The sequence below is a fragment of the Trachypithecus francoisi genome, unplaced genomic scaffold (assembly GCF_009764315.1).
Source record: "Trachypithecus francoisi isolate TF-2019V2 unplaced genomic scaffold, Tfra_2.0 Lachesis_group16, whole genome shotgun sequence".
Lineage (NCBI taxonomy): Eukaryota > Metazoa > Chordata > Mammalia > Primates > Cercopithecidae > Trachypithecus > Trachypithecus francoisi.
In genome coordinates this window covers 95,048,046-95,074,827 of record NW_022681461.1, presented here as the reverse complement: position 1 = coordinate 95,074,827, position 26,782 = coordinate 95,048,046, and the positions used below count along the sequence as shown (strand labels likewise).

General features: G+C 59.0%; 3 protein-coding genes and 1 pseudogene across 25 annotated transcripts in view; 2 read left to right on the top strand and 2 right to left on the bottom strand.

Moving 5' to 3' along the window:
* Positions 1–9,325, bottom strand: part of EXD3 (exonuclease 3'-5' domain containing 3) — a 118,278-nt gene extending 108,953 nt beyond the window's left edge. For 5 of the 7 annotated variants that reach the window (XR_004443687.1, XR_004443686.1, XM_033238379.1 and 2 more), the window contains exon 1: positions 9,155–9,325. The gene's annotated coding sequence lies outside the window, so the exon portion shown is untranslated. Of the gene's footprint in view, positions 1–5,365; positions 5,424–9,154 lie in introns of those variants that run through there. The other 2 variants (XM_033238375.1, XM_033238376.1) reach the window with 2 other exon arrangements.
* On the top strand, positions 6,899–6,993 carry LOC117099518 (annotated as a pseudogene).
* Positions 9,326–9,451: 126 nt separating the features above from the next.
* On the top strand, positions 9,452–20,246 carry NOXA1 (NADPH oxidase activator 1). Of its 9 annotated transcripts, none has more exons than XM_033238396.1 (14): positions 9,452–9,761; positions 12,229–12,311; positions 13,907–14,015; positions 14,777–14,911; positions 15,171–15,278; positions 16,598–16,657; positions 16,887–16,912; positions 17,047–17,110; positions 18,861–18,906; positions 19,011–19,069; positions 19,259–19,413; positions 19,584–19,698; positions 19,792–19,906; positions 20,061–20,246. In XM_033238396.1, the coding sequence occupies exons 1-14, from the start codon at positions 9,585–9,587 to the stop codon at positions 20,195–20,197; spliced, it is 1,389 nt and encodes a 462-aa protein (XP_033094287.1). In that variant the 5' UTR covers positions 9,452–9,584; the 3' UTR covers positions 20,198–20,246. The 9 variants fall into 9 exon arrangements, with proteins under 9 accessions (XP_033094287.1, XP_033094283.1, XP_033094282.1 ...); XM_033238392.1 differs by having other exon boundaries at positions 17,047–17,152; positions 20,061–20,240; XM_033238393.1 differs by adding an exon at positions 9,875–10,084 and having other exon boundaries at positions 9,619–9,761; positions 17,047–17,152; positions 19,011–19,413.
* ENTPD8 (ectonucleoside triphosphate diphosphohydrolase 8) lies at positions 20,201–26,200 on the bottom strand. 9 transcript variants are annotated; one of them, XM_033238386.1, is made up of 11 exons: positions 25,651–25,737; positions 25,110–25,164; positions 24,009–24,154; positions 23,816–23,933; positions 23,084–23,234; positions 22,794–22,953; positions 22,446–22,676; positions 21,823–22,086; positions 21,529–21,639; positions 21,022–21,156; positions 20,201–20,918 (listed from the first exon to the last, which is right to left on the bottom strand). In XM_033238386.1, exons 2-11 carry the CDS (start codon positions 25,126–25,128, stop codon positions 20,727–20,729), a joined length of 1,527 nt encoding a protein of 508 aa, XP_033094277.1. In that variant the 5' UTR covers positions 25,129–25,164; positions 25,651–25,737; the 3' UTR covers positions 20,201–20,726. The 9 variants fall into 9 exon arrangements, 7 of the variants coding, with proteins under 7 accessions (XP_033094277.1, XP_033094279.1, XP_033094278.1 ...); XM_033238388.1 differs by having other exon boundaries at positions 24,928–25,164; positions 25,651–25,699; XM_033238387.1 differs by lacking the exon at positions 25,110–25,164 and having other exon boundaries at positions 25,651–25,743.
* Between the last annotated feature and the right edge of the window lie 582 nt (positions 26,201–26,782).

The window sequence follows — 26,782 nt, the reverse complement described above, 5'->3', positions numbered from 1 at the left end:
CGTCCCCCAGGGGGTCCATGTAGGTACCAGGGGATTTTTGTTTGTATGTTTGTTTTTATGTTTTTTTTTTTTTTTTTTTTTTTTGAGACAGAGTCTCGCTCTCTTACCCAGGCTGAGATGGAGTCTCACTTTGGTCGCCCAAGCTGGAGTGCAGGGGGATGATCTCGGTTCACTGCAAGCTTCGCCTCCAGGGTTCAAGCGATTGTCCTGCCTCAGCCTCTCAAATAGCTGAGATTACAGGCCTGTGCCACCACGCCCAGCTAATTTTTGTATTTTTAGTAGAAATGGGGTTTCATCATGTTGGCCAGGATGGTCTTGAACTCCTGACCTCAAGCAATCCGCCCACCTCGGCCTCCCAAAGTGCTGGGATTACAGGTGTGAGCTACCACACCTGGCCGGTCGCAGGTTTTTTTGTTTTTGTTTTTGTTTTTGAGATGGAGTTTCACTCTGTTGCCAAAGTTGGAGTACAGTGGCGCGATCTCAGCTCACCACAACCTCCGCCTCCCGGGTTCAAACGATTCTCCTGCTTCAGCCTCCTGAGTGTCTGGGATTACCAGGCATGCACCACCACACCCGGCTAAATTTTTGTAATTTTAGTAGAGACAAAGTTTCTTCATGTTCGCCAGGCTGGTCTCAAACTCCTGACCTCAGGTGATCCGCCCGCCTTGGCCTCCCAAAGTGCTGGGATTACAGGCAGGAGCCACTGCTCCTGCCCAGGCTGAGGTTTTGAAGGACACCTTTCCTGTTCACCGTGTTGGTTTTAGCCCCGAGTCAAGCTTCTCCCTGCACCCCACCTCCCTCTCAGCTCACTGCCCACAACACACAGATGTACCACGGGACAGCTGTGAGGACAGGTCAGGTGGCCCCGTGGGCTCTGGGGAACCCTTTCTGGGAGGTGCCAGCAGCACACGTTGGGATCACCCTCGCAGACAGGGTGAGGCCAACAGGCCCCCATCAAGGGTGGGCTTTCTCAAGGACCCCAGTTCTGATCACACAGGGTAGAATCTGATGAACGAAAAACAGCATTTTAAAACCATGTTTTGGCCGGGCACTGTGGCTCAAGCCTGTAATCCCAGCACTTTGGGAGGCCGAGACGGGCGGATCACGAGGTCAGGAAATCGAGACCATCCTGGCGAACACGGTGAAACCCCGTCTCTACTAAAAAATATATAAAAAAAAACTAGCCGGGCGAGGTGGTGGGTGCCTGTAGTCCCAGTTACTCCGGAGGCTGAGGCAGGAGAGTGGCGTGAACCCGGGAGGCGGAGCTTGCAGTGAGCTGAGATCTGGCCACTGCACTCCAGCCTGGGCAACAGAGTGAGACTCCGTCTCAAAAAATAAAAATAAAAAAAATAATAAAACCATGTTTTATATAAAAATACTTAATGCCATGGGAAAGGTTTCACAGAGCAGCATAAAGTTGCGTTACCCTAAGGCAACCACGCTGCACGCTGCAAGGCCCCTTCTCAGAACCCAGGAGACACACGTGTGAGGGTCTGGCTACTCTGCCGACGGTGCCTCTGTGCTTTGATCTGTTTTGTATTTTCTGAATACTACACAATGTACACACCCTGGTTTGTATTCATGAAAAAAGAAAAAACCATTAATGATATTTTTGAAGGTTAAAACCAGGATGGGATCTTAGCTTTAGCACCTCCAGGCCTCACCCACGGTGACAGGGCCTTTGCCTGCCTCCGGCCACTGCCAGCCACACCTGGGCCCCACAGCCAGAGCTTTCGCTCTCTTCAGCAGTGCCTGAGGGCCAAGAATTCTGCGGTGGCTGGCTGGGTGAACCCTCCACCAGGGCGAGGGCACTGAATTCTGTGGCTGGCTGGGTGGCCGCTCCACCAGGACTGCACTGCACTCAGTCCTTGGCAGCCCGAGGTCCCCAGAGCGAGGGACCCACAGGGACAAAGGGGCAGCCTCAGGGCCTTCACGACCTATCTCCAAGTCACACAGCCTCTGCCACCTTCCCATCAGGCCGGCACCCCAGGTCGGGCTCACATTCCATCACAGCTTCTGCACAGTCCAGGAGGGACCGCCAGCAGCCCATCGGCTCACGTCCCAGGTCTCCACCAGAAACACCCGGCCAGCCCAGCTGATCCCCGGGCAGGCATCCATACCCTCACAGACCCAGCTGCTGCTTCCCAAAAGCCCTTTCCACCCAGGACCCTAACACGTGCTGGGAAACGTCCGGCGGCTCAGAGCACCATCCTGCACCAGGCCAGGCAGCGGGAGGATGGGGACGCGACACAGCCAGGTCACACCGAGGCAGCACCAGGTTCCAGGACCTGGTTCTACACCGCCCGTGACACAAGGACCAACACCCAGGGTCGGTAGCCCGTCCCGCAGCCCAGCCTGGGGCTGTCGCGAGCTCGCGAGGGTACTCACGGAGGCGCCCCGGGCAAGAGCCGCTCCCACCTGGAGCAGAAGGGAGCAGGCCCTCCCCGGGCTGGGCTCGGGGCTGATGACGGTGCAGCCGTCCACGAGTCAGGAGGCCAGGAAGCCCCGATACCTCCCGGTTTCACGACAGACGCGGCCAGAACACGCCCAACTCCACAGGAGGGTCTGACCAAGGGGACCCCACCTTAGGCTCTCCTCGGCCTCCCTGCAGGCCTGAGAACAGGCGGAGGCGGCCAGGGCAGGAGAGGGCGACCCTTGTGAGGCCCGAGCTCCCGGGGGAGGCGCGCCCACCTGACGCCACGGAAGAAGTCAGGAGGGCGGTGGGAGACACACGGGTCTGGACTCGGACAGAGGATGCGGCCGGGGACTCAGGCGGGTGCAGGCACGGGGATGGCCAGGTTCCCACGGTTTGTCGTTAACATGGTAAGCTGGTGGGCGGTGAGCACAGCACACCCTGGCGGCGCCCAGGCTGCCAGGAAGCCAGCGCGCCAGCAGAGGGGCCAGACGGGTCCCTGGGTGAGGCCGAACACGACCGTGGGTTCCGCGGCATGGAGGCCCCTGTGGACCGCACCTGCGTGGAGCGAACGGCGCGAGGGGCGGGAGGCAGCGCGGCCACACCCCACAGCCCACCTGTTCCCCGGAAAGTCGAACACAGTGACCACGGGCCCCGGCAGTGCCCCTCCCAGGCAGAGACCACGAAGACCAGCAACGCGCGTCCGCACGAAAGCTCGCGCACAAACGACCCCAGCTGCGCCACGCGTGGCGGTCACGGAGGAAGAACTGCCGAGCGGAGGGGGAGGCGCGCGGCCACCACGCGGCGGAGCCGCTTCCGCCATGAAACGTACAGGAGGTCGGCGCAGGCGACATCAGCGACACCACGTGTGCGCCCCGGGCACACCGGCCACCGCGGCTGGGCCCTTCCCGCCTCCTTCAAGCGCAGGCCATGCCGCGGGCGGGTCCTGCCCAGGGCGCCTGCAGGGGAGGCGGGGCCGTCAGGTGGGGAGGAAAGGACAGAGCCGGGGGATCTGAGGAGCCCGTGGGTGAGGGGCTGGCGGGGCAGGAGGGGGTGAGCTGCAAGGACTGGGGTGGGACCACGGAGGGGATGGCTGAACCTCGGGGACGCAGGGTCACTGGGAGGCCGAGGACCCCCGGGGCTGGCAGGATGTCTGTGCCCTGGGTGATGCCACTTCTATTAATCTCCTTTTGTGGCCGGGCGCAGTGGCTCACACCTGTAATCCCAGTACTCTGGGAGGCTGAGGCGGGCGGAACACCTGAGGTCAGGAGTTCAAGACCAGCCTAGCCAACATGGTGAAACCCCCATCTCCACTAAAAATACAAAAATTAGCCAGGCATGGTGGCGTGCACCTGTAATCTCAGCTAACTTGGGAGGCTGAGGCAGAAGAATCGCTTGAACCCGGGAAACGGAGGTTGCAGTGAGCTGAGACTGTGCCACTGCACTCCAGCCTGGGTGACAAGAGACTCCATCTCAAAAAACAAACAAACGTCTGAATCGTTTCTACGTAAAACATTGAAACATTAATTACTAAGCATAAGTTTAAGCTTATATACTTTAGTATCTTATTATTTTTTTTTTTTTGAGACGGAGTCTCGCTCTGTCGCCCAGGCTGGAGTGCAGTGGCCGGATCTCAGCTCACTGCAAGCTCCGCCTCCCGGGTTTACGCCATTCTCTCGCCTCAGCCTCCCGAGTACAGGCGCCCGCCATCTCGCCCGGCTAATTTTTTGTATATTTTAGTAGAGACGGGGTTTCACCGTGTTAGCCAGGATGGTCTCGATCTCCTGACCTCGTGATCCGCCCGTCTCGGCCTCCCAAAGTGCTGGGATTACAGGCTTGAGCCACCGCGCCCAGCCCAGTATCTTATTTTTATATGGTATAGAAAAGCTAAATATATTTAGATCTGTTAATAAAAAATTTAGGAAACGTATCTCTGTAAAACATTATGAAATGGTTTTCATCTACAAATACAGTTCAAAATTACTCCCTAAGTTTTTGACTGAAAATTAGGGTCACTAAGTTAACACTGTAATTAATATATGTAACTGAAACTACTAAATATAAGAGAATCAATTCTGTATGTGAGATGGATGTATAAGAAAAGTAGAGCTTGTTTTTCTTTTGAACAACATTTCGTGTAGTATTAATAAGACATTGTAAAATATTTTTATCTTTTGAGTAAATAGGAAAAATAAAGAGGGGAAAGAGGGAGAGACATTCTGTTTGCTTCATGCTGTTTTTATTAGGTCTGTTGATCGCTTGGGAAACTAAGTCTCCTCTCTATCATAGTAAAGGTTTTTGCTTTGGGAAATCTCTGAATTACCAATTTGATTAAATGAATGGCTTATTTTACAGTGACCTGTGATCCTGTTTTGAAATTGTTTTAAGCCTTTGATATTTGACATACTTCCCAAAATCAAATTTCAAGTCCTAAAAGTAAGGGTTTTTTGACCTGAACTAACTTGGACATAACAAACAGGAACCCCGAGAAGTCCAAGGGAGATGTATGAGGCTTATCTGGTACGTTAAAATCATACAGGAAGCATCGTCAAATGCGGAATGCTGTTTGAGTTATATTTGTATAAATGTATTAACATATGTTCCAAAATTGTATGAGATTCCTAAAAATTCTGACATGTCTTGGTATATGTTATCAGTCGTGATTGTATGTTCAATTGTTTTAACCACAGAAGGAACCAAATTCCCTGTCAATTACATCTTCACCCATGGCTACTCTAAGTCTTTTGTTATCCACAGAAAATTACTGTTTTACTTTCTTCTCAAAATGCAGTTTAAGGCCAGGCATGGTGGCTCACGCCTGTAATCCCAACACTTAGGGAGGCTGAGGCGGGTGGATCACTTGAAGTCAGGAGTTCAAAACCAGCAAGGGCAACGTGGTAAAACCCCATCTCTACTAAAAATACAAAATTAGCTGGGTATGGTGGCACATGCCTGTAATTCCAGCTACTCAGGAGGCTGAGGCAGGAGAACTGCTTGAACCCGGGAGGCAGAGGTTGCAGTAACCCCGAGATTGCGCCACTGCACTCCAGCCTGGGCAACAGAGCGAGACTCCGTCTCAAAATAAATAAATAAATAAATAAATAAATAAATAAAATAAGCTACAGTCCAAAATGTGTATTTTCAAGGAACTTCATGGAAAGGACACTGACAAGTATACAGACTTCTGATAACTTGGGAGATCACACCAATGGACCAAGTAAAAATTTCCATGACTCTTAGTAAAAAGCTGATGCTTTCATGAGGATTGCTAACCCAACATCACACAGAAGAAAGCGGCTGGGCGCGGTGGCTCACGCCTGTAATCCCAGCACTTTGGGAGGCCAAGGCAGGTGGATCACGAGGTCAGGAGATCGAGACCATCCTGGCCTGGCTAACACGGTGAAACCCCGTCTCTACTAAAAATACAAAAAATTAGTCTGGCGTGATGGCGGCGCCTGTAGTCCCAACTACTTGGGAGGCGGAGGCAGGAGAATGGCGTGAACCCAGGAGGCAGCACTTGCAGTGAGCCAAGGTCGTGCCACTGCACTCCAGCCTGGGTGACAGAGCGAGACTCTGTCTCAAAAAAAAGCACTAGAACGGAACTGATAGAGGTCTGAAATGTTTTTTGTGACTTTTTGTTGTTGTTGAAACCTTGCTGACTCTTTTTATATTTTGTTTTCCAGAGTCAAAAATCCTTTTTCTGTTTGAGCCATTTATAGCTATAGCAATTGGGTGACATACACTTTTGTGAGCAAAACTGAAACATTTGTCTTTTTTCTCTACCTGATTTCTCAAAAATCTGGAAGCGATTCATGAGTATTCTTATTTTATGGCAATGTAGTTATTTGCATGAGTTCAGTAAGAATCTGTTTGCCTTGTAACAGGACACAATTGGAGACCCTGGTTATTCTACCAAGGCTTGGACTGGGATGACGTATTTTCGGATATGACCAGACTGCTTTGAGGAATCCAGGTTCACTTTACAGAGCCAATAAAAAGCCCCTTGGGATGACTGGACTGGTGCCCTGTTTACATAGTTCCCTTACAAGGTTCTTGGCCTTGAGGTAAGTAAAGAATGTCACTTTCTGACAGATCCAGGAACTTCAAGATAGTTTGGGACCTGGAAGACATTCACCCCCCAATTCATACAGGTATTATTTTATTTATTTATTTTTTGAGACAGAGTCTCGCTCTGTCAGCCAGGCTGGAGTGCAGTGGCGCCATCTCGGCTCACTGCAAGCTCCGCCTCATAGGTTCGCCATTCTCCACCTCAGCCTCCCGAGTAGCTGGGACAGGCGCACTCCACCACGCCTGGCTAATTTTTTGTATTTTTTTTTTTAGTAGAGACGGGGTTTCACCGTGTTAGCCAGGATGGTCTCGATCTCCTGACCTCGTGATCTGCCCGCCTCGGCCTCCCAAAGTGCTGGGATTACAGGCATGAGCCACCGTGCCCACCCCTCAAGTGGCTTTTAGAGGTCTAATCTGACCCTTTTGTAGTTCATAAGCATGATGATTGCCTCATGTGTAGGGTATGTCTCCCTCAAACCCCGTTACTATGTCAGCACATTACCTCTCTGACATGGGGGAAAAAAGTCTAATCTGAAATTCCTTATGGCAAAGTTCCAGCCAATTTAAAAAGGAGCCTATATGGCCAGTCACCACTGTTGTTGTACTTTAGGCAAATAATCAGGCCAAATATAATCCTAAAATTTATTTTACAAGTAAATTGGTCTTACCCAGATTTATCTTTGGTAGAAATGGGGAAGTAGAGAAAAATTATGTTTCAGAGAAAAACTGTAGCATACCTATTACTGGATTCTATCCCTGACCATTGTATTTTTTATTTTCCTACAATCTGGACTAAATCCTGAACAATTTCTGGCTACAAGTCTCCAAAGAAGAACCTGGCTGGGTACAGTGTTCACACCTATAATCCCAGCACTTTGGGAGGCCCAGATGAGAGGATCACGTGGGCTCAGGAGTTCGAGACTAGCCTGGGCAAGGTGGCAAGACCTAGTCTCCACCAAAAAAATTTAAAAATTAGCCGGTCCCGGTGGCAAACACCTGTATTCCCAGGTACTCGGGAGGCTGAGACAAGAGGATCCTTTAAGCCCAAGAGCTCAAGGCTGCTATGAGTGGGGATTGTGCCTCTGCACTCCAGCGTGGGCAACAGAGCAAGACCCCATCACTAAATAAACAATCAATAAAGAACATGGATTTTAGTTTCTTCATGTTTTTAGTTGTCTCCCTAATGGAACAGGTTTGTTTTTTTCATCCTAGCATATAAATTGGTTATAGTCCTATGTGTTACTTCTGAGAAAACTAAAATTAATGGTGTTTCTAAAAACTAGAGATGATTCAACAGGTGATAGCAGCTGTATAAATTAATGACTTCACTGAGGCCTCATGTTTGCCACTCTGTGATGCCATTCCAATTCAGTTTGTGGTGTTCTTAAAAAAAAATCCGGCCAGGCGCGGTGGCTCAAGCCTGTAATCCCAGCACTTTGGGAGGCCAAGACGGGCGGATCACGAGGTCAGGAGATCGAGACCATCCTGGCTAACATGGTGAAACCCCGTCTCTACTAAAAAAAATACAAAAAACTAGCCGGGCGAGGTGGCGGGCGCCTGTAGTCCCAGCTACTCGGGAGGCTGAGGCAGGAGAATGGCGTGAACCCGGGAGGCGGAGCTTGCAGTGAGCTGAGATCCGGCCACTGCACTCCAGCCTGGGCGACAAAACGGGACTCCGTCTCAAAAAAATAAATAAATAAATAAAAATAAAATCCTCCCTGAAATGTCTCCTCCTTGCCTGCTGCTTGGCATGGGACAGGACTATGCGGGAATGTGCCTTCCCAGCAAGAGGGGACACTCTGACCCTCAGATTTTGATAATCAATGCTTTCAAGAAGAAATATTTTGATCAAAAGGGGGGCAAATGAGAAAGAAAAAAATCATTTATCTGAGGAATACAAAGCCCTTTTAAACTTCTGGCCCAGAAAGCCTGATGTTAAGTACCAGAAAGCATTTCAAATGAAATCGCAGTCCCTCACTACCCCTTGAGCCAAGTAACTTCCCACGGATAACACCCAGCCGTGGCCAATCGCGAACCAATGCCATTTCTACAAGCCAGTGAGCTCCAAACCACCTGCTCTCCGACGGGCTCTCTTTTCTTTAAAAACCTGAGCCTCTCTGTCTTGTTCTCCGGTGCACCTGGTGACCCAGGCCGCCCTCGACCTCTGTGCCTGAATAAACCCACCGGGCACCACATTCTGACCCTTTTCATTATTTTAGGTTCACAACTAATACAGGACTCAGCGCCGGTGGGCAGGAAGCCAGGGCCCCTGCAGGGAGGCGCCCGTCCCTTCTTCCGGGGAGGGCAGGGCTGGGCGCGCGTCCCACCGGGAGCGCCTCCTCTTCGGCGACGGAGCGAAGGGCCTCCGGGTCCCGTGAAGTCCGCGCTATGAAGGCGCGGAGGAGGGCAGGCCCTGCGGGACAGGGCGGCGGGGTCGGCTCAGCTCCCCGCGGCTTCCGGCTGCCCAGCGGCCTCCAGAGTGGGGCCCTGCAGGAGAACGCGCCTTCCCCGCCCCATCGGGGCCTCAGTTTCCCCACCCCGGGAGAGCCGGCGGCCCACCCCCGGCTCACTCTCAGCTGCGGCCCACACCTCAGGACGCGTACTGGGCCCGGCCCCGCTCTGCCCTCCACGCCCAGGCCGCCCACCTGGCCCGCGCGGCCCGGGGTCGCTCACCTGCGGGGCCGGGGCCGCTCCCCACCGTCCACGCCCGGCGCGGAACCTTGGCCCTACCGCAGCGGCTGGCCCGGAGGGCTTTATCCGGCGCACCGAGGCCAGCGCGGGCGGGGCTGCGATGCCGGGCGCACAAAGCTCCCGGCGGAAGTCCGGCCGGGGCGGGGGCTGAATGGGAGGCGGGCGTGGTCGGAGGGCTGGAGGGCGTGGCCGTTTCAGGCGGGGCGTGGTCAGGAGGTCCCGGGCGGGGGCGGGGCCCTACCGGGGAGGAGCGGGCGCCTGCCGCCAGGGGGCGCTGTGGGGCAGCGGGGTTGCACCTGGCGCGCGGCTGTCGCTCCTCTGCCCGCCTCCCAGGCCCCGCAGCCCCGCGCCGCCTCCCGGTGCCTGCCCCTCCGCGGGATCCCAGCTCCTCCTCGAGCTGCCACGGGCCGCCATGGCCTCTCTGGGGGACCTGGTGCGCGCCTGGCACCTGGGCGCGCAGGCCGTGGATCGCGGGGACTGGGCCAACGCCTTGCACCTCTTCTTGGGCGTCCCGGCGCCGCCCGCCAGGCTGTGCTTCAACGCGGGCTGCGTGCACCTGCTGGCCGGGGACGCCGAGGCCGCGCTGAGGGTGAGCGGGGCGTGGGGAGGCCGGTGCGGACGATGTCTCCGCCTCGAGCCCTTGGGGAGGGCTCTGCGCCCCTCCCCGATGGTGACGGGGTCGTCCTGCAGCCCCCGACCCAGCGAACGCCCCGGCAGGTGGGAGCCGAGCAGTGGGGGCCGCACCTGAGCTGAGCGAGGCCGGGCTGGGGGGCGCGGCGGTTACTGGCAGAGGCCGGGGCCCGAGGGTGACTCACACCGGGAAGGAGGAAGCTGCTGGGCTGGGTCAGGCCCGAGGGGCCTCCCTGCCGCAAGGGGAAAGCGTTGCACCTGTGGTCATGGCCAGGAGACCGGGTCAGTCTCCTCCTCTGAGCCCTCAGCCGTCCCCCAGCCCACTCCCTGAAACAGCCAGGAGTCCAGGGTGCCCGGGTGCAGCGGCCAAGGCCCTGCAAGGAGTCCGCTGCCCTTCCTGCGCCCGCCCCCGTTCCGAGGCCGCCTGTACCTGCGCATTCCAAACACCAGCGCTGCCCCCACGCTCAGTCCCAAGCACCCTGCAGAAGCAGGCAGGTGCCCACGGTTATTGAAGGCTTGGTGACAGCAGCGATGAAAAGGAGAGGGAACTTTGCTCTGTGAGAGGGTCTCCACGCCCCTGACTCGAAAAATATCCCCCTTGGAGGAGACTGGGCAAAGCGCATGAGACTCCCCTTTCTTGTGTCTTAAAGCTTCGTACAAATTTACAGTCACCTTTACAATGATTCCATTTTTTTGTTTCAAAGATGGAGTCTTGTTCTGTCGCCCAGGCTGACTTGAGTGCAGTGGCGCGATCTTGGCTCACTGCAACCTCTGCCTCCGGATTTCAAGCAATTCTGCCTCAGCCTCCCTAGTAGCTGGGATTAGGGGCGCCCAGCACCCTGCCCGGCTAATTTTGTATTTTTAGTAGAGACGGGTTTCACCATGTTGGTGAGGCTGGTCTTGAACTCCTGACCTCAGGTGATCTACCCGCCTTGGCCTCCCAAAGTTGGTGGGATTACAAACGTGAGCCACGCTGCCCCATCCACAATGATTTCATTTTAAAATGTTATCCAAGAAAGGGAATGTAATCATTAGACACCAGGTGGTTCAGCAACAAATCCTATGTTTGGGGCTAACCCAGTCACCTCATGCTCATATGCCTGGTTTCACTACAGAGAGAGGACACGGTGAAAGTCAATACAACTAATCACAGCATATGCTATTAGGAATATAGGAACTTAGGAAAGAGGATGGAACAGCTATGATTCATAAAACCGATCATCTGAGGGGCAGGCCAGGGTGCAGAGGGTGTTGCTGGAACTGCTGTCTCTTGGTAGAAGCCTTGCGTGACGCTTGGGGAAGACAGGTGGGTTCTGCCGGCCCTGAGCAGCCACCCCACATCAGGGCTGCATGCCTGTGCTCAGCAGCCACACTTCACACCTGTGTGAACTTGGTTCAGCGACAAGACCCCGCTCAGCCAGATTTGTGAAAGAGAGGCCATAGCACCCTTCCTGTCACACACATTTAACTGATGGCCACAGTCCCTGTTCAGAACATTCTATGTGCTTTCTGAGTCTGGTTTAAGGAAGAGCTGTGCTTTACACACAGATAAACCCATGTGTCATTTTGCATGAACTATCCAAAAAGGATTTTTATTTTATGTTTTGAGACAGAATCTTGCTCTGTCTTGCAGGCTGGAGTGCAGTGGCATGATCTCGGCTCATTGCAACATCCGCCTCCCTGGTTTAAGCGATTCTGCTGCCTCCGCCTCCCGAGTAGCTGGGACTACAAGCGCGTACTGCCATGCCCAGCTCATTTTTGTATTTTTAGTAGAGACAAGTTTTCACCATGTCGGCCAGGCTGGTCTCGAACTCCTAACCTCGTGATCCACCTGCCTCGGCCTCCCAAAGTGCTAGGATTACAGGTGTGGGCTAACATGCCCGGCCTGTAATGCAGTTCTTTAACTGGTGACTCTGGGATCTGGGCTGTGTTATCTCATCTCCAGTGTGTGACAGCCAAGGTCGCCTGAGGTCAGGAGTTCGAGAATCTCTTGAACCCAGAGGTGGAGGCAGCAGTGAGCCGAGATCGAGCCGCTGCACTCCAGCCTTGGTGACAGAGCGAGACCCCGTCTCAAAAAAAAAAAAAGATTTTTAAAAGACAAAAGTCTCGTATAACCCCACCCCCCGAGGTAACTATTATTAACACACTGGAACACCTTTTTCCAGCCTCTGTCCTTGTGCTCAAGGTAAACAAATCAGTTTTAGCAGCACCTCAGTGGGCTTTGCACCCTGGACGGGTTGGGGTTGGGTGGGCTGTGGCAGCCTGAGTGGCAACAGCCCTGCCTAGGCAGGAGCCTCCAAAGGTCTCTGGACAGGAGCAGGAGGGGCTGATGGGATTCTGTGGCCCTGGCACCGATCACACTGTATCTGTGATGCTGTGTGACCAGGTTACGGACCTTGGCATCCCGTGGGCATTTTTGTCCCCAGGCATTTGACCAAGCCGTGACCAAGGACACCTGCATGGCGGTTGGCTTCTTCCAGCGAGGAGTGGCCAACTTCCAGCTGGCGAGGTGAGTACAGGGGTGCCTTGTTCCTTCTCTGACGGCCCTTTGTCTCCCTGCAGAGTCCACTCCTGCACTCCCCCTCTCCTCCCTCTCCACCTGCTCCCTCCTCTTGCCCACCACCTCCTCCATGGTTCCTGGCTCCAGGGAAACCTGGGCAGAGACTGTGGCCCTCACCTCTGCTGAACACCACCCTTGAACACAGGTGGTCGGGTCCTCACTGCTCACCTGGGCCCTCTGCACCATGTCCCTTCCTAAAGGAGGAATGAGGGAAGGGAGACCATTGGGACTGCAGGCCAGGCCCTGCCTCGGCCTCTCTGCCTGATGCTCAAAGGCCCCTCCCAGGAGGGCAGGCTCTGTGGGGAAGTGGATCACAGTCCCGAAAGCCTTGCAATCCTAAATGTCAAAACCCCTGAAGTCTAAAATCCCAAAAAATATAATTCTAGAAAAAATAAAATTCTGTAAAAGATATTTATTTACTTTTTAAAAATTATTTTGAGGCAGAGTCTCACTCTGTCGCCCAGGCTGGAGTGCAGTGGCCGGATCTTGGCTCACTGCAAGCTCCGCCTCCCGTGTTCAAGCGATTCTCCTGCCTCAGCCTCCCGGGTAGCTGGGACTACAGGTGCCCGCCACCACGCCGGCTAATTTTTTGTATTTTTTTAGTAGAGACGGGGTTTCACCATGTTAGCCAGGATGGTCTTGATCTCCTGACTTCATGATCCGCCCGCCTCGGCCTCCCAAAGTGCTGGGATTACAGGCATGAGCCACCACACCCTGCCAACATACATATTTTTTCAAGCACAAATTCATGCACTCTAGCGACAGGTTCACGGGTGTGACAGCTACGAGCAGATGACAGTGCTCGTGAGGAGCTAAGTCAGAAGGGGGAAGACGTACGTGCATAGACTCTGGATGGTGATTGTGTGCACCTGGCTTTATCACTGGTCATCAAAACACCAAGATGAGCAACCCATCTTCTAACAAGATCCATCAAAGGCTTCAGGGGCCACCACATATGCAGTCGCCCAGAGAGCCAGGATCTCGAGATATTTTGCCTTTCAGAAAGGCAGGTGAACGCAAAAGCCATCTCTTCCTTGACTGAAGAGCCAGCATTCAGGATGATGGCTGTGGGACTCTGCCTTTCTGGATGACCACCCAGACCCCTCTGGGGGCAGCCTCTCCTTCAGATGGGCACGGGAGGCCCGCCTGAAGGAGAAGTGTTTCCGGCAGGCGCTGGGGAGCTCCAGCAAGGCTTGGAAGGAGGCTCAGAGTTTGGAGGGGTTGCCCCCTTGGGGTGGGGGGCCTGCGAAGAGGAGGGGAAATAACCAGGGTGCTCTGCACAGTTCAGAAGAGAGGCTTGGGGGTAGGCAGGGGCCCAGGAAGCTGAGTGAGCTGGGAAAATGCTGGAGCCCCAGCACACATGTGCATGGACCCCTGGCCCACGTACCTAGACCTGAGTGTGGAGACAGGCACCGCACTGCCCTCCTTCAGGTCTCCTTGGAACCAGGTGTTGGGGGTTGCTGGAGCGGGGCTGGATGTGAAAACTGCCCAGCCCCAGCCCCGTCTCCGCCCTGCGCCACTGAGGGGACCCCGGCTGCCCACAGGTTCCAGGAGGCTCTGTCTGACTTCCGGCTGGCCCTGGCACAGCTGAGGGGCCACGCTGCCATCGACTACACACAGCTGGGCCTGCGGTTCAAGCTGCAAGCCTGGGAGGTGAGGCTGGGCAGGGCTCACTGTGCTGCTGGCTGTGGGGTGTCCATGGGTGATGGCACCGTCACAGGAGGGCCCTGTGGACTGGGGAGTGCCTCTGCCCGAAGCTCTTGGTGCCATGGAATCCCCTGGCCACTCCTTGACCCACAGGAGGTTCTGGTGGCAGTGGAGGTGGAGGGACCATTTTGTGCCATTTCAGGCCACCAGGGGTGGCTCCACCCAGGAGGAGGACAGAGGCGAAAGGCCGCTGGGTGGGCAGGGAGCAGGCAGGGGGTTGTGCCAACCCTCCACTGTGCCCCCAGCCCTTTCCTGGCTGCCTGGAACGTGTTGGCACTGAGGGAGGGGCACTGAGAGGGTCCCCCCACCAGACCCCGGTAACACACTGCCCTGAAGCCTTCTGGGAATAGCATTGTCTTAGGATGGAAAGTTGGAAGGGAAAGCCCACCAGTGTGGGTCTGCAGCCAGGGTTAAAGTCAGGTGGGGGCCCGCCAGCCCAGGACACAGAATGGTGCAGGGGAGGGGCCGGGTAGGGGAACTGGGGGAGGGGACGGGTGGGGGGACCAGGGGAGGGGCCAGGTGGGAGGATTGGGAGAGGAGCCCAGTGGGAGGATGGGGGAGGGGCCGGTTAGGAGGATTGAGGGAGGAGCTGGGTGGAGGAATTGGAGGGGCTGGGTGGGAGGATTGAGGGAGGAGCTGGGTGGGGAAACGGGGGAGAGTCTGGGTGGGGATTCAGGCCCCTGCCATCACCTTGGCCCCACTCCCAGGTGCTATACAATGTGGCATCAGCACAGTGCCAGCTGGGGCTCTGGACAGAGGCGGCCGGCAGCCTAAGGGAGGCCATGTCCAACTGGCCGGAGGGGTCCCTGAATAGCCTGGATTCAGCCCTGGACCAAGTGCAGGTGAGGAGTGCCCGCCCAGTCATGGTTTTGGGCTGGTGCCTACCACAACCCCACAAGACCAATTTCATGAGACGAAGAAGCTTCTGGAGGGAGATGGCCCTAGTGCCCACTTTCAGGTGCCAGGCGGGGGCTTCCTGTGGCCTGCGGGAAGGGGGCGGGGGGCCCAAGCGGCCCCTGCTGCTCCAAGGCGCAGGGGCTCTGCAGCTGCAGGCCTGGTTGGTCACTCCATCTGCATCTGCTGGATGCCCACCCCCTCCAGAGACAGGGCTCACTGCCGCCACGGCAGGTTCCCAGGGGCGAGGTCTTCCGGCCTTACCGGCGGCATCTGGAGCACCTGGAGCCTGTGGATTTCCTGGGCAAGGCCAAGGTAAAGATGGGGACGGCGTCCTGGGGCATTGCAGCCGGTGCTGAGCCCTCGAACTGTATTCCCAGGGAAGGAGGGGTGTGCAGTCCAGGCCACCGTAAAGGCCAGGAGGGTAGAGAGTGGGCCCACAGCCATCCTCAAACTGGCACCCAGGGCAAGGGGCAGTGCCCTAAATGGGGCTGTCAACTTGGAGGCAGAGCCCACTAGAGCCAGCTGCATAGGAGGGGGCTCCAGCTCTCCCAACAAGGAAGCTGCGGGTGCCACCCCCCACCCAGCCTGGGCCATGGCCACAGCCACAGCCTTGCAGCCTCCCAGGGTCACTGCGTCTGTCTGCGTCCCTTCGTGCCTTTGTGTCTCCCTGTGTCCCTGCCACAGATAGCGAGGTCCCAGGGGGTCCCTGTGTCCCTGCCACAGATAGCAAGGTCTCGCGGGGGTGGGGGCTGCAGTCTGATGATCTGGGCCGTGTCACGCGCACAGGGCCAGGCAACACCCCTAGACTCACAGGAATGGGGAGCTGCTCACCCCCAAAGGCAGGGGGTGAAACGTGGAGAAGAACTCCTGGTGGACGAAGACTGGGTCACCCTTGGCTGGCCACGCCCCTGAGTGACCACGCCCCTGACTGACCACGCCCCCTCAGTTGCCTGCACTGCTCCCCGGAGGCTGACCCCTGTGTGGCCCAGTGCAGCTGCCCAGCGCGGGAGGCCTAGGGGTGGGCGAAACCGGGCTCTGAGCTGTGTTAATGCATTAACTTAGAGTCCGCATATCACAGTAGAGGGCTGTTTATAAGAAACAAAAATGTTTTTAAAGTTGTGCTAAACGTGGGCGCAGTGGCTCAGGCCTGTAATCCCAGCACTTTGGGAGGCCGAGGCGGGCGGATCACAAGGTCAGAAGATCGAGACCATCCTGGCTAACACAGTGAAACCCCGTCTCTACTAAAAATACAAAAAATTAGCCGGGCGTGGCGGCGGCGCCTGTAGTCCCAGCTACTTGGGAGGCTGAGGCAGGAGAATGGCGTGAACCCGGGAGGCGGAGCTTGCAGTGAGCTGAGATCCAGCCACTGCACTCCAGCCTGGGCAACTGAGAGAGACTTTGTCTCAAAAAAAGAAAAAAAAAAAAAAGGTTGTGCTAAAAGTAAGTTAATATTGCAGCAGATGTTTCCTTCCATCAGACATTTCCCTCCATGGTGGCAGACCAGGGCCGGGCGTGGGCAGCTGTCGCCCAGCCCCCCGGGACTTACAGCTGCCAGGTGCGGTGGGGCGGGCTGCAGGGAGACCCCACCAGGCCAATGATCCCTGACCCAGAGCCCCCACTGTCCCCACCAGGTGGTGGCCTCTGCCATCCCCGATGACCAGCGGTGGGGTGTCCGCCCTCAGCAGCCACAGGTGGGTGTGCGGCCCCTCAGGCCCTGCCTGGCCTCACCCAGCTTTGTGGGAAAAAAACACTGCACAAGTTCGGAGCCCTCCTGGGGCCGCAAAGTTCCTCTGATGGGAGGTGTGGGGTGGCCATCCCATCCCTGTGTGAGACCTGGGGAAACCACTCTTCAAAGTTCGGGAGGAGGGAGGGCAGCCCCCGACCCTTTACCAGAGCGAGGTTGTTGCTTTGTATCCACAGGGACTGGGAGTGAACCTCGATACCAGGTAGGAGGGGCCAGCTGGGCCCTGCGAGCACATCCCTTTCCTGCGGGCAGAGGCCCTCACCATGGGACCATTTGGACCGGGCACAGGAGGGCACTCAGATGGGCCGGGCCTGAGAGCCTCCCTCCTCTTCCCAGGTCCCCAATCATGGACTCCCCAAGAGCTGGCACCCACCAGAGCCCCCTCGATGCAGAGACAGAGGTCGGTGCTGACCGCTGCACGTCAACCGCCTACCAGGAGCAGGTTCATAGGCCTGGGCCTCTTCCCCTGCTGGGGCTCAGTGCTTCTGCTGCCTCTGCGGACCGGGGACCACAGTGGAACCAACATGAGGGTGGAGGGAGCAGCTCACTGCGGGGTAGACGGGGCCAGGCTCACCCGTGGTCCTGGCCCAGCCCAGCCAGATGGGAGAGTGCCTGGCTGTGCCCGAGGCGAGAGGGCGCCGGCCATCAGGGCAGGAGAGAGGTGGTGTCTCTCTCCTAGAGAGAGGAGAGAGTGGAGACATCCAGGTAGCCCTGCAGGCCCTCAGCCCCCAGGACCACCTCAGGCTGGCCATGGCCCCTCCCCTCCCACTGGGGTGGGAGTGACCAGGAGTGATCCAGCTGGGGACAGGCAGGAGGCAGGACAGCTCTGGAGGGGCCCCAAGGCTCCTGCCCCCACATGGAGGCCCAGCAGCGACTCCATCTCCCCAGTCCTCCCAGACGCCCCTGGCACCTAGGGAGAGGCGGAGGAAGGCAGGAACCCAGCTGTGGCAGAAGGGTGGCAGCCGTGGGCGGGGGCTCTGCTGCAGGATTCAGGAGGCCCAGAGAAGGCACCTGCATTTCATGCTGGGCGCATCTGAGGATGTGGTCAGGAAGCAGCCCTGGCACTCTCTCTTTACGGATGCCCACTTCTAGTTTAACTATGGCATCCTAGAGGCAAGGGCGCCCTCCAAGCTCTGCTTCACTCAATTCCCTCTGGGTCTGGAACTATTCACCCAGTTCCCATGATGGGCCTTTAAGCCCTCATCCTTCCTAACCTAAGGCAATTTCAACCATCTGATAAATCTAGTAAGTTACAATTGAGGCCAGGGCACACCGGCTCATGTCCGTAATCCCAACACTGTGGGAGGCTGAGGTGGGAGGATCGCTTGAGTCTGGGAGGTGGAGGCTGCAGTGAGCCATGACAGTGCCACTCCACTCTGGCCTGGGTGATACAGCAAGACCCTATCTCAAAAAAAAAAAAAAAAAAAGGAAAGGAAAGAAGAGAAAAGGCCGGGCGCGGTGGCTCACGCTGTATTCCCAGCACTTTGGGAGGCCGAGGCAGGCAGATCACAAGGTAAGGAGATCGAGACCAGCCTGGCTAACACAGTGAAACCCCATCTCTACTAAAAATACAAAAAATTAGCCAGGCGTGGTGGCGGCCGCCTGTAGTCCCAGCTACTCAGGAGGCTGAGGCAGGAGAATGGTGTAAATCCAGGAGGCAAAGCTTGCAGTGAGCTGAGATCGTGCCACTGCACTCCAGCCTGGGCGATAGCGAGATTCCATCTCAAACAACAACAACAACACCTGACCCTCAGGGTCCAGCCAGCACCAGGCTGTGACTTTGTGACTTACAGGCGGTGAACTCGTCCCCTCCTTGGTGCCCAACTCAGGGCGCACAGTTAATGTGCAGCCCACACAGAGGCTGGGGACCAGGGACTGGGTCCTCAGCTTCCTGGGGTCACTGGGGAGCCCACCCACCTTGAGCTGCCACCTCGGTGGGCCTGGGGGGACGCGGTGCTCCCTCCTGGTGACAGGCAGCCTCTAGGCCTGCAGGAACCCAGCCCCATCCTAAGGCAGCTGACTGTGGGCAGGCCGCCTATTGGGCGCTGGCCGGGCACACAGGCCACACCCTTGCCGTGGGCTCTGCTAGGACAGTACCGGCCTCCAGCACCTGACCACCCCGGCCCACCCACCCTGTGCTTCTCTTGCAGAGGCCCCAGGTGGAGCAAGTTGGCAAACAGGCTCCTCTCTCCCCAGGTATGAGGGTCCTCAGCAGTGGGGTCCCCAGGTGAGGGAGGAAGCTGCTGTCACACAGGGCCCACTGTAGGAGTGGCTGTGTCAGTCCTTACTCTGTCCTGCAGGGCCGCCAGCAACGGGGGGGCCTGGCCCCGGCCCCTGTGAGGACCCCGCGGGTGCTGGGGTAAGAGGCTCCAGACCCTTCACCTGTCAGTCACCTGAGGGAGGCCGAGGCCAAACCCCATCCCTCAGAATCAAGGCTTGCAAGCCCCCCTCACCTGCCCAGTCTCTGCCCACACCCCTCGGGCTGAAGACGGCCCTGACCAGACCCTGGGCCTCAGTGGCCATCCCTCACCCTCCTGCCTGGCCCCAGGGAACAGGTGCGGGGGGCTCTGAGCCCCTGGTGACTGTCACTGTGCAGTGCGCCTTCACCGTGGCCCTGAGGGCACGAAGAGGAGCCGACTTGTCTAGCCTGCGGGCACTGCTGGGCCAGGCCCTCCCTCACCAGGCCCAGCTTGGGCAACTCAGGTGGGCCAGAAAGCCCCTGCTGGCTGCGGCGGAACTGGGCAGGGGTGGGGGTGGACTCTGCGCTGGGCACCGCCCCGACTGAGGCAGCTGCTGGAAGAGGGGGTGGCAGAGGTCACCATCCTCCCTGCAGGCCCCACCCTGAAGGCCCCCTCTGAGAAACCTCTTTGCAGTTACCAAGCCCCAGGTGAGGATGGGCAGTGGGTCCCCATCCCTGAGGAGGAGTCGCTGCAGAGGGCCTGGCTGGACGCGGCTGCCGGCCCCAGGGGTCTGCAGCTGCAGTGCAGGGTGAGCCGAGGGCAGGGCAGGGGCACCTGAGGGGCAGTGGAGGCCCCTTCTCCCAGTGCCCAGCCCGACCTGCAGCCCACTCTCCTGCCACAGGGAGCTGGGGGCCGGCCGGTCCTCTACCAGGTGGTGGCCCAGTACGGCTACTCAGCCCAGGGGCCAGAGGACCTGGGCTTCCGACAGGGGGACACGGTGGACGTCCTGTGTGAAGGTAGGGTGGGCATGGCCCTTCCCAGGCAGCACTGGGGTGCCCGGGGTGTGGGGGGCTTACGGCTTGGCCTATGCCGTGAGCAGACGTGGCACCCAGAGGCGTCTGGGTGCTACGTCTGGGTAGCGCCCTGCAGAGCCCAACATCCCCCTTGCAGTGGACGAGGCATGGCTGGAGGGCCACTGTGACGGCCGCATCGGCATCTTCCCCAAGTGCTTCGTGGTCCCCGCCGGCCCTCGGATGTCAGGAGCCCCCGGCTGCCTGCCCCGATCCCAGCAGGGAGATCAGCCCTAGCAATGCTGTGTATATGATGCTTTTAATAAAAACAACCCTCACTACAGTATAACCCTCCAAGTGGGTGTGGGAGGCTGGGCTGGCCCAGGAGAAGCCCGCAGGTCTGGACTCCTGCAGCAGCAGGCAGAGCGGGGATCCAGCTGAGGCAGCTCCCTCCCCTCCGCCCCTCTCCATCCTTCCTGAGGCCCTGTCAGGAGCAGGACCCCTGTGCCTCTGTGGTCTTGCCCCCTTTGCAGGCAGTATGTGGCCCTGCAGTCACACAGCTTGCAGACACCATGATTCCTGGCGGCCTGTGTGCAGAAGGCACCAAGGCCCTGGAAGCCCAGTGTGGGAGGGGGCGGGCGCCAGGGACGCTGGGAGGGGAGGCCATGCAGCTCTGTGGACAGCACCACCCCGAGGGTGCCCTGGAGGTGGCTGACCTTGGGCAGAGCCACAGAGCAAGGCCCCACAGGGCTCAGGGCTCAGGAAGGCTCTAGCATCCGGGACGCAGCTGCCTGTGGGCTCTGTGGGGGCCCACCTCCGCCTCCCACTAGTCCTGCAACCAGAAGAGCTGGACCAAGGCAGCCCCCACCACCGCCACCAGGGTCAGCACCATGAACACCACTTTGGCCACCCAGACGCCGTAGCTCACTGCCCACAACTGAGCCGGTGCGTCGGCGGGGATCATCCCGGTCAGGTTCAGCATGTAGCCCAGTGTCCAGCCAATGTCCACACCGCCCGCCTGCAGGACACACGGCTGCTCAGGGCTGCAGGGCAGCTACCCCAGGGCCACGACCCGCCCATGCCCACGACCCGCCCACGCCCAGGGGAGGCAGTCACTTGACCTGCTTTCGGAACTCGAGACTGGGCCAGGTCTCCTCGCTGAACCTGTAGCCCTCATGCAGGAGGGTGAGGATGTACAGGCCTGAGGCACAGTAGTCTGGCAGCCAGCGGTCCTGCCCAGGGTAGCTGGTCTCCACCTGGGGCCCAGGAGGCCAAGGCACCAGGTGAGGGCCCCCGATCCTCAGTCATGGGGGGCCGCCCCATCTGCCCTGACCAACCTGACACCCAGACAACCAGAGGGTGCTGGGCAGTGGTAGAGAGCCCCTCCCTGGCCCCCACTGACCAGTTAAATGGTGCGGGCTGCTCTTGGCAGGCTAGAGACTGGGCCCAGGGGCAGCTGTGGCCACAGCCTCCTACCTGGAGCGGCACGGCCTAGAGCTGTCCTCTGCCCGTGCCTCCCCCGGCCCTGCCGGCCACGCTGCCCAGAATGAGGCTCCAGCATCCTGCCTGGGGCAGCCCTGCCCCCTCAGGGACCTTCGCTGCAGCCAGGGAACCCAGGGCTCACCCACCAGTTTCCAGGGCCTCTGGCAAAACTCCCAGATGGTGGTGTTGACCGTGCTCAGGGACTGCCCGGAGGTGAGGTTCAGGAAGTGGAAGGTGTAGTAGAAGTTGGAGAAGGCCTGGGCGAGAAGGAGGCGGCTGTGCTTTACTGTGGCTACGCTGGGTCAGATCCCCACCCCACCCGGGCTCCCAGAGCCCCCAAGAGCCAGCCTGGGCCCCTCCTGGGCCTGCTGCAGTCAGATGGGCACCTGGGGCCCCACAAGGAAGCCAGGACCCCTGGTGGGGGCGGCGTGGGAGCTCACGTAGAACTTGCCCTGCAGCGGGGGCTGGTAGATGCCGTCGAAGGCACAGTCCTCCTGGCCCTGGCAGCTGGAGAAGTTGAAAAGTTCCCGGATGGCTGAGACGCAGGCCCCAGGGTTGCCTGTCCCTTCGACTGTGAGGTTCTGGGGGAGGCTCAGGGGGGGTGTGGTGTGGACACAGGGTGACTCATACAGTGGGGCCAGGGCCAGTGTGGTCTGGTAGCCGCTGAGGTAGCATGGGTGACGGAGTAGGGCAGCCGGGCGGCTCTGCAGAGGGCAGGAAGGCCTGAGCACCAGCCCCACACCCGCAGCCCTGTGCACCCTGTGCACCCTCCCCGGGGCTGGATGACCCACGCCAGCCCCGCGCCTATAACCTGTGCACCCTCCCCATGGCCCGACGACCCACGCCAGCCCCGTGCCCATACCCTGTGCACCCTTCCTGGGGCCAGATGACCCATGCCAGCCCCATGCCCATAGCCCTGTGCACCCTCCCTGGGGCCGGATGACCCATGCCAGCCCCGTGCCCATAGCCCTGTGCACCCTTCCTGGGGCTGGATGACCCATGCCAGCCCCGTGCCCATAGCCCTGTTCCCACAGCCCCTGCACCCTCCCCAGGGCCAGCTGACCTGCACCAGACCCACAAGGAGCCTGCTCAGCATCTGGTCCCGCCCAAAGCAGAGGTAGCTGTGAGTGTAGACACTGTAGTTGGAGCCGTAGAGGCGAAAATCGGCCTGGGTGCTCTTGTCCAAGATAGGGCCCCCAGGCACGAAGGTGATCTGGGTGGAGGCACCCCCCATGTCCAGGGCGCCCACCAGCGTCTCCTCCGGAGGCTGGATCCATTCTCCAGTGAAGGAGTACTAGGCACAGAAGGGGCCACTCAGCTCGGAGCAGCCACCCGGACGCTGCCCTGGTCAGCCAGCCCCAGACACCATCCCCTCACAGACCAGCCCCCACCCTCGGGCTGCCTGTGGCACCTTGACCAGCGTCCCCAAGCCGTAGTTGACAGTGATCCAACCAAAGGCACCTTCGTCCTGCCCCCCCAGGACCTCGGCACCCCAAAAGTCCACGGGAGACCGGCCCAGGACCTGGGTGACTGCTGCAAAGATGTCCCGGGCCTGAGAGCTGTTCTTCTGCCTGGGCACAGAGGACCAGGGGCTGGAGCTGGCTGAAAGCCTGGGCCCGGCCCCACCCTGCCTGCCACGCTGGCTGAGACCATGGCTTCTGCAGCCATGCCCTGTGGGTGCCAAGGCCATGCCCGCCTCACCTGAGCAACCTCATGCCAGCCGTGGCCCCCAGGAACATCGGTGTTTTTCGATGCTGGGCCTCTGGGATCAGCACCAGGGCCTCCTCCAGGCAGCCCTGCAGGCTCTCACCAGCCTGTGCAGGGTTAGAAGTGTAGGAGGAGATTCCAGGCCCTGGAACGGCAGCCAGGGACAGAGCTCCAGACCCCACAGGCTGGCTGGGCTGAAAGGCAGCTCCCAAAGACGTGACCACCTCCTGACACCTGGTGTGGCCACCAGCCAAGGGCTGCGTGGAGCGCTCAGGCTAGAGGAAGCAGGAAGGACCCTAACCCAGAGCCTCTGGAGGGGTGCGGCCCTGTCCAGACCTTGTTTTCAGACTTCTAGAATGCTAAGAAATAAGGTGCTATTGTTTTAAGTCCCCAACTTGTGGTAATTTGTTACCAGAGCCCACAGGACACAAATCTGGGGCCTCCTGTTTTCCCCTCTCAAGATCCTGGAGTGCAGGACCCCTGTGGCTACCAGCCTCGGCCGCCAGCACCACATGGTGCCAGGGTGGGGAGCACCAGGGGCCAGAGAGGGTCAGGGCCGGAGGCAGCAGATGCTGGGCAGACCCAGGCCAGGCCATGAGAATCTGACTGCTCACCAGGACCTCGGCTGTCATTGAACCTCTCCAAACCCTCTCTGTGCATCTGGGAAATCCCAGCCAGGCAACAACAGGCAGATCCCAGCACCAGGCTGCAGAACTGCTCACTAACCTTCCACCTGGCAGGCCAGGGCCTGGCTGACCACACCAGTGCCATTCTCCTTGTCCGCCGGCCACTGATACAGGAACAGGGACGTGTGGGAGGAGCCCGCATCAAACACGATGCCAAACTGGGGAGACAGTGGGATAAGTGGGAGGCAATACCTGTGGACCGAGCCCGGCCTCCCCTGCCGGCGGGGACGCACCTTGATGTCTGTGGGCAGGAGCACGCTGGTGGCCTCCACCAGGAGGAGAATGAGTGCAGTGAGGCCCGAGACCCCCGAGGCCCCCAGTATGGCCAAGAAGACCTGCTCCTTCCGGGACAGCCCCATGGCGCAGGTGGTACTGGTTCCTGCCGGGGGACGGCCGTGGGCACCCAGGCTGCACTCGGTGTCCCCACCCCACCCTCCAGAGGCAGGGGCTTCGCTCCCCGTCTCCCTGGAGACGCACCCCTGGAGAGCCACTGGCCTTAGAGGCATCCCTGGGGCTCAGACAGCCTCCAGTGGCCAAGGACCACTCCCTGGGAGCCACACCTGCCGGGGGTGCCACGGGCATCAGAGGGCCCTGTGGGAGGGGGTGGGGGGGCAGCAGGGGCCTCATCAGGGGACACAGCCTCAGCAGGATCCAAGTAGCCCCCTCAGACCCCCTTGGATGGGACTGGCGGAGCTGCCCCCATGTGATGGGGTCACCCTGTGTCCCCACCCTTTGGTCCTGCCTGTCCCGTGCCAGCCTCCCCAGGAGCAGCTCCAGCCTGCACTGGGGCCCAGGGCTCTGCCTCCTCTCTGCAGTCCCCACCCCAGGCTCTCCTAGGGTGGGGTTTCTCTCTGGAGCCCTGAGGGGGCTGCCTGGGGACTGTTGCCAAGGGGTGGCGGGTGAACCCAGGGTGAGGCCAGTCATCCTAGGAAGAAGTGAGATTTCTTAACGACATCGGTTTCTCTGGAAATCCAGCCCAAGGCTTCTCTAATCTGACTCTGCACTTTCTTAGCTGGCGCCAGATGGCCCCTGGGAGGGAGGTGGACCCAGGAATGCCATCTGAGGGTCCTGGGTTTCTCTAGCCCTGTGGCCCAGGTGTCCACCTCCTCCTCTGCCTGGATGCCCAGCAAGGGGTCTCAGCCCTCAAACTACCCCAGCCTATCCTGTGCCACTATAGCCCCTCTTCACACCACTGCCCAAAGGAGTGGTCAAAGCCAGAAACTCCCGCCAAGGTCCTGGCACCTGAGCCCCATGTGACTGTGTCCTGTCGTGTTCCCCCAGGACACGTTGCACCCACACGGAGTGGCAGGCATGGGTGCTGCCCTGGTCCTGACCTCGGGCTCCTGGGCACATGGAAAGTGGGACACGCTGTGGGGTCCTCACGGAATTCTGTATGTTGGGGGGATAAAAGCCCATTTTAAGGAGAATAGATGACAGAGGCTCAGAGAGGACAGGTGGCCGGTCCAGTCCAGACAGGGCCCAGCCTGTGTCCCCAACTGGCACCCAGGCCACAGGCCACCTCCTAGGGACAAACAGGTGACAGGGGCCAGGAACACAGGGACTCCACACCCTGATGTAGCCACCTGAGACCCACAGGCCTGAGCCTTCAGGAAGGCAAAGAGGATGGGGCAACCTCCCCCACACTCAAAAAACCCCCCAGACCAGAACAGCCCCCCAGATCAGAACAGCCCCCCAGATCAGAACAGCCCCTAGACCAGGTCAGCCCCCCAGACCAGGACCCCCCTCAGACAGACCAGTGCCTCAGACCAGGACAGCCCCCCAGACCAGGACACCCCTTCAGACAGAACAGTCCCCCAGACCAGGACAGCCCCCCAGACCAGGGCAACCCCCCAGGACAGCCCCTTGGTCCCTCACCTGGGCTGGCTGCCCACTTCCCGGAGCAGAAAGGAGGAAGCTGTGCTCAGGCGTGTCTGTGTCCGGCGCACCTGGCGTCCAGCCTCTCCCTGCCCCTGGGTCCAGGACAGCTGGGGTGGGAGGGGCGGGACGGTGACGGCCTCGAGCGATACGCTGTGCACCTGGCTCCAGGGCCCACAGACTGAGGTCAGCGCCCAAGGTCGCCCCGCCCCCTCCACCCTCGGGTCCCCCGCCCAGGGTCTCCCCGCATCCCCCACGCGCGGGTCCGTCCCGGCGCCCAGGGTCGCCCCGCCGCCGGGGGGTGGGAGGCAGGAGAGGGAAGCAGAGGAGAAGCCTGGAGCTGCGAAGGGCAGAACTGCAGGACCCCGCCCCGCACCGCCGGCAGCCGCCCTCAGGGCCCCGGCCCGGACTTTGCCCCCTGCGCCGCTCGGCCCGGGCAGGTCGGAGTCAGGTGACCCCGAAGGTCCGGGCCCGGGGCGGGGAAGGAGGCGCCTGCAGCCCCGCGGCATCGGTCATTTCCCACTTGCAACCACTCTGCCCTTCCCGCTCGCCGCGGGTCCCTGGGCCGCTGCCCGGGGTAGGTCCGGGCCCGGCCTCTGAAGGGGCGTGGGGCGGGGCCGGGGCCGGGGCTGGGTGGGCCTGGGGCGGGGCCGAAGATGGACCCAGTCGGGATCCGGCTGGGACAGGGCCGGGGCGGGGCGGACGCAGGGGAGGGCGCAGGGCGGGGCAGGCTGGGGCTGGGGGTGTTGGGGGGCGGGGAATAGGGTGGAGGGAGATGAATTCCTTTCTGTGTGAGATCCAAGAAGACCTCTTGGGGTGCCCAATCAGGACTCCCTTTTCTGGTAGCATATTTGGTGTCACGTTTGTGCATTTTTGTGCTTTTTCTTGGTGATTTCACTGTTCATAATGGCCTCTCAGCATAGTGCAGAAACGCAAGGAGGCTGAAATGCACCTTACAGAGAAAACACACATTGGATAAGCTTCATTCGTGCAAGAGTTAGTGCTGTTGGCCATGAGTTCAATGTTAGTGACACGATACATATTAAATAAGGTGTCCTTAAACAAAAATACACATAAAAGAAGGTTTTATTAATATATTGACCATTTGACAAAAACGTGACCAGAAGCTTGC

Excerpts from the sequence above, each read along its gene's own strand:
- NOXA1 (XM_033238390.1), top strand. The coding sequence starts at position 9,585 with ATGGCCTCTCTGGGGGACCTGGTGCGCGCCTGGCACCTGGGCGCGCAG. Across the intron at positions 12,312-13,906 it reads GCCAACTTCCAGCTGGCGAG|GTTCCAGGAGGCTCTGTCTG; the intron begins GTGAGTACAGGG and ends GGCTGCCCACAG. Across the intron at positions 15,279-16,597 it reads ATTTCCTGGGCAAGGCCAAG|GTGGTGGCCTCTGCCATCCC; the intron begins GTAAAGATGGGG and ends TGTCCCCACCAG.
- ENTPD8 (XM_033238383.1), bottom strand. The coding sequence starts at position 26,159 with ATGCCGCGGGGCTGCAGGCGCCTCCTTCCCCGCCCCGGGCCCGGACCT. Across the intron at positions 22,677-22,793 it reads GCTTGGGGACGCTGGTCAAG|TACTCCTTCACTGGAGAATG; the intron begins GTGCCACAGGCA and ends TTCTGTGCCTAG. Across the intron at positions 21,157-21,528 it reads GCCAGAGGCCCTGGAAACTG|GTGGAGACCAGCTACCCTGG; the intron begins GTGGGTGAGCCC and ends CCTGGGCCCCAG.